The following is a 10,609-nucleotide window of genomic DNA, read 5'->3' as shown; positions in this document are numbered from 1 at the left end:
AATTACCTAAATATAATATTTTTTTAACAGTTATTTATCAAAAATGTATGTTCGGCAGTTGTTTACCGAAGATTGAACATATTTTCGACATGTAGTTACTGAAATATAATCTTGTTTTCAACAGCTATTTACTGAAATGTTATGTATGATTTTCAACAACTATTTACCGAAATGTAATGGATTATGAAAGAAAATACGGCACTGTGAATAGTCGCCCTCGTCACTATATGTGATCAAGAAACTTACCAAATATACGTCCTCCATTGCGCGATCTAGGATGAATTAGGGATTTTCTTATTTTGTTCAAAACTTGACACAAAATGGTGGTAAGATTTTAAAACTCAAGATAACTGGAAACATCGAACCTATAGTTTCCAACTAAAATTTCAAATGTAATTTCTTGGAGAGGAAAGAGGCGGAGGGGCTGCCATGGGGAGAGGGAAGAAAGAATAGGGAGGCAGCCGAAGAAAAAGAGTGAAAGTTCTGGCTGCGTTTCTACGAGATGAACAGTTATTCTTGGTGTCAGCGCGGGTGTGGGAGCCCTAAGGTGGGTATGGAGGCCTATGGAGAAATGGAGTATGGGGGGAAATTGATCCCATCTTCTTCACCTCCACCCTCTAAACTCCCCCGAAGACAGCAGCTTTTCTCACTTCAACACTTCTTACGCCCAAGTCGACCCTAAGCCTATTTGGAGGTTGAGAAAAGGTGAGATAAAAAAAAAGAGCCTTTTTTTTTTTTACAAAATCTCACCATCATTTTTTGTGAGAGAGAAAGGGGAGAAGTTACTCAAAATATTTTATTTTGGTACTTTTCTCACCAAAATAGTTAATCCAAATTAGTGATTTGGCTAGAAACCAAAACGTTTTCTTTTCTTTTCTTTTCCCTTGAAATCACTTCATCTCATCCAAAGTGGCTGTAAGTTATGTATCAAGTGTTCTTGCATCAAAGAAGAATAAACAGCTAAAGTATTTGAGGTACAACAATACCCATCACCACCTCTTCTAATTTCTTGTCATTATTTATTTATTTTTATGCCCTGGTCTTTCGATTCCCCTGTTCTCCCGGTGTGAAACCAGTTCGTTCCGTAGTGTTAGAATTCTGCTGATCAATAACTCTGCTCTATGAAAACCTATTTTGTGGGTCTGAATTTTGTTAGCTACCCTTTTATTCTTTACGGTGCCTTTGGAATTTGGATGGTTAGAAAGGAAGTGATGAGAAAGGGGAATAATTTCTTACCGAATCTCTTCAAGAAAGGAAAAGGAAGCCAATAAAAAAATATTGTTTTTAACATATGACACCATTTCTTACCAAATCAATCCAAATGAATGTGTGATTTGGTGAGAAATTTCAACACTAATAATTTGGTGACAGTATTTTGGATGCGTGTCACTAATGTAGTATGGTAGATTGCGCCCCATTGGTCATGTGGCGGTAAACTTTCTAAAAGTGCAATGGTGACACATCGCATGGTCACCATATGCGGTGACCGTAGAATTGCTCAAATTTGAATGCTTTCTTTACTTTTCTTACAGGATGGGCTGTTAGTCCGATATCCCACTATATCTCATATGTATCCCAGTAGTTGGTTTAAAATCCCTCGCAGGATTTTTATTTTTCTTATGTTCATTTTGGCCAACTATTCCAGATAAATAATATGAATGTAACATCAAATAAATTTAGGGAGAGTGCTATTTTGTGTTTCCCTAATTTGCTTGTTTTGTATATTTTGTATTCTTTGGAATGATCTCAAGACCATAAATAATTCTTACACTGTTACAGGCCCTTCTGATAGTGAGAAAGGGAGAAAAGAAATGGTATGGATTTCTCACCAAAATCACGTAAAATTGACCAGAAAAACAATAATGGACCAATAAAAACTCATTTTCCCCCTTCATTTCTTATCCTTCCTCACCCCTTTTTGTTATCCAAAAAAGTGATTGGATTCTTGTTTCTTTTCTTTTCTCTGCCTTTCTCACAATTCAAAGGGGCTGACCACTTTTATAAATGAATGATCCCCTTTTATGTAAGTATCAGAACTGAAAAAAGAAATCCGCCGGTATGTGATAGAAAATTCCCATACACATTGTATTCAACTCTAGACTGAAAGAGTCAGGCGGGCCTTCGCATATAACTAACACTCATATCTGTTTCTTAAAAAAATTTAACAGTCTTTTTCTCTATATATATGTTTATCACGCTTCTTTGAAGGGTACACTAATTCAAATAGTGGGTTCTGTTTGACGTGGTTAATAGGAGTTTTCGGTGTTGGGATCATATGTTCTATGGGACAGTGGGAGTGTATGGAGTCTATGGACACATTGGCTTTTTACTTGCTCAGTTTCCATGTCCCGCTGAGTTTTGGAGGGTTGGCTGTGGTTGCCCATGTATTGCATCAACCAATTCTTGATCCAAAGACTGATCAGGTGAGCAAGTTATCCATTATCATGATGATTTGTCGTTCTTAGTATTTGGCCGATATGTGCAGTGAATAGTAAACTAATAGCTCAACCAACCCCCTCGGCACTTCAATTGAATTTCTATTGTAAAAATTTGTTATTAAAATTTTCTCTTCATAGTTTCTGTGAAAGGGGAAGAATCAAGGAACATGTCTTGTTTGGGTATGAACAGAAGATAACCCTGCAGCTGCTTTCATAAAATAAGAAAATTCATGCTTAATTTTATCATGTTCCAGCCACCTCCAAATAATCCTGATAGGCCATGGACGCGTCGATTGACTTTGCCCTTTCTTTCAACAAACACATTAGTTTTAGTAGCAAAAAATAACACATTAGATTCAATGTTTCTTTGTAATGGACTCAAGTATATTCTTTTTTTTTTTTTTTTTTGTCATACGGATGTTAGTAGAGTTACTAGTTAGTTGTTAGTGATTACCACAAAGGGTACTGACCTTCTCTCCATTGGAATTGAACCCACAACCTCTCACTCCCAAAGGGGAGCTACACGACCGCTTGAGCTAGGCCCAAGAGTCTCCAATATATTCTTGTATAATCAGCAAAAAAATATTGCTCCATAGAACTTGAGTCCATGAAGGATCCAGGACTTTTCCTAGATATTGTCCAAAATGTTGTCTTACTCCTATTAAAGAGGCTGACTCACGACTGGAACATTGCGTGTCATGGTTTCCTTTGAATGTCCAAAACTTTTCCACTATACTTTCTTGGCATTTGGACTCATATTAAAGATTCAAGTTAAGCCCATACATAAGACTAGAAAAATAAGAAAGTTCATTTGTTTAAGTAGATTATATATTGAATCTGGCAAGAAATCTAGTCACTGATAGCAAATTTAACAGAAAAAGACATGCATGAGAGTGTTTTTTACATTTGTAATGCAAAAATTAGACTGAGAGAAGTGAGTCATTTGAGAAATGTCAGAACCCGGAAATCCTGGTTTGTTGGAGGAGGCTGAGGAAGACGAGAGCTATGCGATGGTGGAGTCTATGGACCCCGAACTGTACAGAGCAACTACAAAAGGTAATATTCTTGAATTCAAAAAAGCGAGGGAACATGGCAATCTAGATGGGCAATATCGCTCATCAGCCGGCGGTGTCCAACTAGATCCTCAGAGAAACACAGTTCTGCATATTGCAACAAGCTGTGGACACTATGAGATCGTTAAGCTTCTTTGCAAGGACTTGCCATTCTATGTTGCTGAAAAAAACTCTAAAGGCGACGCTCCACTCCACATCGCAGCAAGAGCAGGTGACTCGTTGCTTGTCACGCTACTGATCAATTGTGATTGGAGAGAAGGTGCTTTGGAATTGGAGAATGAAGAGGGTAATACTGCATTGCATGAGGCGTTAGGGCATCGTCATCGGAAGGTGGCTTGGATTCTTATCAATAAGAATCCAAGCGCATGGTATTCGGTTAATAAGGAAGGGAAGTCTGTGCTGTATTTGGCAGCAGAAGCGGGTTTTGTTGATCTTGTTAAGCTGCTTATGGAGAATCCCGTGGGGAATTGCTTTGTCAAATGGAGGATCAGAAACAAGTCACCAGTTCATGCTGCTATCATTGGAAAGAACATTGGTAATTAACAAATTAAGTTCTCTCTCTCTCTCTCTCTCTCTCTCTCTCTCTCTCTCTCTCTCTCTCTCTCTCTCTCTCTCTCTCTCTCTCTCTGTGTTTGGAATTATAATCTCGTTCTGTTTCCTTATTTTTTTATTTTCCTTTTTCCCCCTCTTTCCTCAGAAAAGACCTCTCATGCTAATTTAGTAATTTTTGATTATGAGCTAATAATGTTTTTGTTTAGTGCCACTACATGCAAGCTAGAAAACCAACTAATGCCTTTGCAGGACCTTTGTTACAAGCCAAGTTGCCAACCACGATCATTTTTCTTTTGCTTGGCGAAAGTTAGTATTGTTAGAATAATTAGCTTAGCAACTTAGAGGAGTTGAACTCCTCAAACCTAAGTGCACCCCATGATGCCATTGGGCCAAAGGCCTCTTGATGCCAACTACCATCATTTACGAATTATCACCACACAATTATACATTGAATACACGATATCAGTGTAAATCACCCACAAATCTTCTCTCTCTCTCTCTTTAAGAGTTTCGACGCTTAGAGTTTTCCTGGGGGAGGGGCCTGCCCCTCCCCCCTGCTTCTTTCCCCACTCTCTTTCCCCCTTTCAGATTTATCCCCCCTGATATCTGCGAGCTCTGACGTCAACAGAGCCAATTGTCGCCAGAGCAGTCTGCAAGTGTGCTCCTTTGTCTGATCTTCCTCATTGTGTGCTCTTCTTTTCGATCGTCCAGCAGTTCCATCGACGTTATCAGGCCAGGCTCGTTCTTGCTGTTCTGTGCGTCACATAGGTTTGTCGTTCGCGCCCTGACAAGGGCGTAATTTCTTGGGACGGAGATAGCAGTTGGTGGTGCTGTACGATGGGGTATGGTTGCTGTGGTGATCAAGGTTTTGTTCTGTGGCCTTTGTTGTGTCTCGGCCACCCTTGTGGCAGCAGCGGTGGCGACAGTGAGAGTTTTGATCGGCGTTTTTGGGCAGCTGGACTAAGGGGTGTGGATCTACTGTTTGCTCATAGGTTTTGCTTTAGTTTTTGTTTGCTGCTTTTTTTTTTGTTTTGTTTTCTTCCCCTATGTGGGACTTTCTCTCACTCATTGTGGGTGTTGTTGTGGTGGGTTTTCTACGTCGTCTTGATGGCTTTTCAAGGTCGGAGTGAGTCTTGTTTGTGTGAGGTCATTTATGTTCGTTTGTGAGTTTAGGCCTCATTTGTGATTGCTTTCCCCTCTCCTTGTGGATGGCTATCCATTCCCGATGTATGATTTTCATATCAATGAATGTACCTCTAAAGTTTGACAAAAAAAAAAAAAAAATTCACCCACAAATCGTTTTCAAGGTCTCTCTCTGTGTGTGTGGGGGGGGGGGGGGGGTTTGAACTCTACTGGGAAGCTCGTATATCATGGTTCTTTTACTGGGAAGCTCGTATATCATGGTTCTTTTACAGTCATCAATAGTTGTAGCATGTGCAAAAGTTAGAAGTGATGGTGGCACATTCAAATCAATTTTCTCCATCCTCAAAACGGATCTCATTCCCTTCGTTGATGGATTTGCATTTTGATTATTTTGTTGGAATAAATTTTCATATGTATGTGTTTGCTCCAAAAACATAACGAAACGTACCCTGCAGTCAAGGAACGTTGAGTGCGAGTGATACGGGCGTGCCAAGACCGTGACGTGGTCTAAACAGACAGGGAATCGCGGAATACTGACTTCTCATGCAAGTGATTGCTCCACAACCTTTTGAGAAAGGCCGGGAATGTTGGTTTGGATTTACCTTACTCGTGAAGTTCGTATATTTTAGTGAATAACAAAATGCAACAAGAAACAAAAACCATTTTATTTCCATGAACAAATTGACTAAGTACATGAAAGGAAAAGGAAAGAAAAGACAGGGACTTAGTAATATCGGAATTACAAGTCTGTGTGAAATGAAAAGTGTTGGAAAGTGAATGCTGAGAAGCTGTAAAACTGGTATTGAAATGATGAGGCGAGAGCCTTGGGCCTGCCCTATTTTCTCCTATTTATAGTAGTAAAGACCCTGAAAACAACAGATAAAGTCCTGAGATTGCTCCACGTGTCCTCTGCAAAAAACTACTCCCACTTATTAAAAAAACACTATAAATATGTACCACCTTTGATATTGACGGTAAATTTCTTGATTGATGCCACGTGGCCCTTTAAATCGGTCAAAAAGTGACAACTCTTATTTTTCAAGGCCTTTTCCTTCTTTCAAGCATGCACGAACCATTTCTTCTATAAACATGGCTCACTCATGCTTCATGTAGCAATAACCTCCTAGTAACCATTGTAGTGTTGGAATTTTCCCTAAATATGCGCTGAAAAGTTGCCAACCATCCCTTAAATTAGGCCCTGAGAATGCGACACCTGTCCTATGTCTTCAAACCACTTCCTTTGAGTTCAAATTGATTGTAGACGTTGATTGAAAACCGAAATTGTAACAACCCGCCCTAGCTGACCTGCTAACCATTCATTTAACCACGTGGCTCAAAAGGTTAACCTCAAGTTATAGAGTAGCTGGCGGGCGAATTCTAATATACTACTCTTACTTCACAATCCCAACCGATGTGGGATGTGACAATCTCCTTATCTTGGCTGCAACGTCCTCGTTGCATTGGCCCAATAACCTCTTGTGGCCATAGTGTGACACATAGCTCTGTACAGTATAATCAGTATGCTTGTACCAGATTCTAGAGGTAGCCCCCACCATGTAGACCGGGGTTGTGCTCTGCTTTGCTCTGATACCAACTGTAACGACCCGCCCCAGTTGACCTGCTAACCATTCGCCTAACCACGTGGCTTAAAAGGTTAACCTTAAGTTATACAATAGCTGGCGGGCGAATCCTTATATACTACTCTTACTTCCCAACTGATGTGGGATGTGAAAGAATTCCCCTGACGGTTGCCACGTGGCCCTTTGATAGGTCAAAAACTAGCAAAACTCTTATTTTTCAGGGACTTTTCCCTGATTTTGCTCATCCCACTAACCATATTCAATTGAAACGTGTTTCATTAAGTGCCACGTGGCATTCATGACTGATCCTCACGTATTTAACCTTTTTAATGCTTAAAATCCAGGGGAATGAAGGAATATTCCCTGAGAATCTGCCTGTGAATGCAATCAAACCCTGAAAAATCTCAACTACCCTAAAAAGTAGGAGTTTGTTGCTGAATATTAGGGTAGGGCAAATCTAGTGTACCTTTATCATTTTGGGATTGGTTCTTCAACCGTTGATCCTTTTCGCACTTGGACTTGGGCCCACTTGCCATGTGACACTCAATCATTGGCTCTTTCAAAAAGTGTCCAAAATGGGTGTAAACAGTATGTACACATGCGTGCACACACACATACACACATATGCAGGAGAGAGAGAGAGAGAGAGAGAGAGAGAGAGAGAGAGAGAGAGAGAGAGAGAGAGAGAGAGAGAGAGAGAGATTGCGGTACTTGAAAAGAGTCCTGATTTGATTGGATATGCTTGGAATATAATCTAAAGAGTATGATATCTTCATGGCCTATATTTTGGACCTCTCTTATCTTGCCATGTCGCCAACTTCACCATAGAGTAGAGAGGGGAGAGACATTCCGAGCTGCTGCAAAGGGTTAATGCAAAATATTCTACATACTTGACTTGTTGCATTTTGCATTCTTTTTCTCATCTGCTAACTGGGAATCTGTCATTTTCCCCTCTGAAATGGTTTCTAATTTGCATCCTTGACTTCACCTTCATTGGAAACATTTTCATTGTTAGTCCTAAGTCCTAATACTAGCTTTCTTTGAGAATTATATTCAGATGTCCTAAGGATATTGTGGGAAAAGGACCAGTCCTCCTTCCACTTGAAATGTGATAAGGAGGGGAGAAATGCTCTTCACTGTTCTGCATCTTTAGGTTTTCTTGAAGGGGTAAATTTCCTGGCAAGCAAATTATGTGATGCTGTTTACCAAAGGGACAAATATGGTCTCTTTCCTATTCACAGAGCGTCAAGCAAAGGCCAAGTTGACATAATCCAAGCGATGCTCCAGCATCGCCCAGATTCGAGGGAATTGCTCACTTTAAAAGGTCAGAATATCTTTCATGTCGCAGCAAAGAGTGGAAATGTCAAAGCAGTTGGTTCTATGCTCAAAATGCCAGAGCTGGGGAAACTCTTAAATGAGAAGGATCATGATGGAAACACGCCATTACATATCGCCACCATTTGGGGGCATCCAAGGATTGTGGACGCTCTATCATTGGACAAGAGGGTAAACCTAGACATCGAAAATCATGATGGGTTAACAGCACTGGACGTTGCTGAGGAATATATGGAACCAATGACATCATCTCGAAAGGTATGTTCCATACAGAAGTACACTGAAAAAATACATTTAGGCCCAATTTCTTGGAAGACACCAAAGTCTGCATAAATTTGATATATGAGTATATACTGACATATGGCGAAAGGGTCACATTGTAAAAATAAGGCCCAAAACAGCAGAACCATTGTCCAAAAATTGATTACATGGAGTACATTACTATTAATTGCATACAAGTTGTTAGCAGAACTTAATTCTTAAGATATAATGATCGATCTTGCATCTCAGAAAGCTGGAAAAATAACTTCGAATAGAAAGTTCTATAGGATTTTAACCAAATGTGAAAAGGCCTGTCATGGATTGTCTCCCTTGAGCCAGCCCGACAGAGGGAACATGTAACTGTTATGTGCAATTTTCTGCATGATAAAGTGTAGGTACACAACAATCCAAACACAACAGGTATGAGCCCCACATATATGTGAGTGGTTGTGGATGGTGTTGGGGTTGGATTGTTGTGTGTGTAGTTGGATTGTTTCTGCATTAGGTTTTTGTCCACATAAGATTGCTTCATAGTAAATGGTACGCTATTCTGCAGCGACTGACATGCATGGCCTTGAGAGTAGCTGGTGCTCCACAATCTCCACATGCAAAGGTTTCCAAAACTAGAAAAACCTCTAGGGCCGGTCAAAATTCAGAAATGGAAAACTACAAAGACAAGGTCAATGCAGTTCTAGTGGTGGCAGCACTAGTCGTGGCTGCAACTTTCACCGCTAGTTTCAATGTCCCCGGTGGCTACAACAATTCCAATCCAGACCAAGGCATGGCAACTATGCTAGCAAAATTGAAGTTTCAGGAATTTATGATTTGCGACACTGTAGCTATGTACAGCTCCATCATAGTCATTGTCACCCTCTTATGGGCACTGCTTGTTGACGACCTTTGTTCGATGAAAGATGCCTTGAAATTGGCAGTGCCACTTCTGGGAATCTCGATAGCCATGATGTCCATAGCTTTCATGGCAGGTGTTTACCTTGTCGTGAGCACACTCACTTGGCTTGGAAAGGTTATTCTGGTTATGGGCTCCAATGTTGTTATCGTGCTAGCAGCACTCTTCATCCCACTCTGCCTTTTGAGTTCATCCAACCGCTGGGTCTTTCGCCAACTCTCATACTTTCCGTTTCGTCTCCTACTATATGCATTTGGATGCTACACTAATTGTAATGAAAAGGAAGATGAATGATGTTCGTTCATGTCACGGGACCCTCTGTTCCAAATCCGTCCTTTTATTCCAAATCTCTTCCCCACCACATGAGCTGATCGTGTGAAAGAGAAGGAATTTGAGATAGAAGACGCGTGGGATTTGGATGTTTATTCATCTACAACTAGCCTTGTGTTAATGTCTTGTGAATAATCTAGTCGTACAATAAGTGTATTGGGACCAATGAACTGTTGGTCTGATGCATGGTATCTAGCTGGCGCAAAGAGACTTGTGTTGAAATTAAAAAGTCGTATGACGAGGATTTGTGCAAATAGACCATTATAATTGTTAGTACTTACTTCTAAATTAGAAAATTAGAAGGAAGAGGGAGCATATGCATGTGTGATGACTGTTGTAGAGAAGACGATGTACATGTTACCTACGGTTGTAAATTTGGCTCAATGACCTAAAGCTCACCCGAACCCGTTGAGATTTAACCCAGCCTCAAGTCCACCCAATCTCAATGGGCAAGGCTTGGGCTCGAGGTTTTCGAAGCCTAACCCTACCCGAAGCCCACCCCTGCCTGAAGAATTTAGCCCGTGGAAGCCCGATTTAATTGTGTCATTAGTAATATATCCGTAGATATAAAATGGTTCAAAGCCAAAGTAGATAATGTTAATGTTTTTTTATCCAAAACTCAAACTCTACTGTTCAAAGTTCAAACTTACTGTAATAATTTTCAAGTTGAAAACCAATAATATTTGTGTCCTACATTGGAGTTTGGTGGTGATTTTATGTACACTAAACATGTTATATCCACTCTTGATGATTCTAAAAATTTTGTATTGTACAATTATTCATGATTTTCTTAATAGACGGAAGAATCTTTCTATTGAATACTTTTCGCCTATTGTACTTATACAACTATATTCTAAGTATTTATTGTGTTGAAATCATGCACATTATTTATTTATTTATTTTTATCCGCAATCATGCACATTATGTTGAACTAGTGCAATAGATACACTATCAAATTGATGTAGTAAAAAAATCATGTAGTCTCCATAT

General features: G+C 39.9%; 1 protein-coding gene across 2 annotated transcripts; it reads left to right on the top strand.

The window, feature by feature from the left end:
- Positions 1-891: 891 nt before the first annotated feature.
- On the top strand, positions 892-9,875 carry LOC131328980 (protein ACCELERATED CELL DEATH 6-like). 2 transcript variants are annotated; one of them, XM_058361984.1, is made up of 5 exons: positions 892-974; positions 2,254-2,423; positions 3,425-4,046; positions 7,844-8,379; positions 8,939-9,875. In XM_058361984.1, exons 2-5 carry the CDS (start codon positions 2,283-2,285, stop codon positions 9,581-9,583), a joined length of 1,944 nt encoding a protein of 647 aa, XP_058217967.1. In that variant the 5' UTR covers positions 892-974; positions 2,254-2,282; the 3' UTR covers positions 9,584-9,875. The 2 variants fall into 2 exon arrangements, with proteins under 2 accessions (XP_058217967.1, XP_058217968.1); XM_058361985.1 differs by lacking the exon at positions 892-974 and having other exon boundaries at positions 2,300-2,423; positions 3,396-4,046.
- The last annotated feature ends 734 nt before the right edge of the window (positions 9,876-10,609 follow it).

The sequence above is a fragment of the Rhododendron vialii genome, chromosome 6a (genome assembly GCF_030253575.1).
Source record: "Rhododendron vialii isolate Sample 1 chromosome 6a, ASM3025357v1".
NCBI lineage: Eukaryota > Viridiplantae > Streptophyta > Magnoliopsida > Ericales > Ericaceae > Rhododendron > Rhododendron vialii.
Note: the sequence above shows the minus strand (reverse complement) of the source record. Positions and strands in the feature narration are given on the sequence as shown.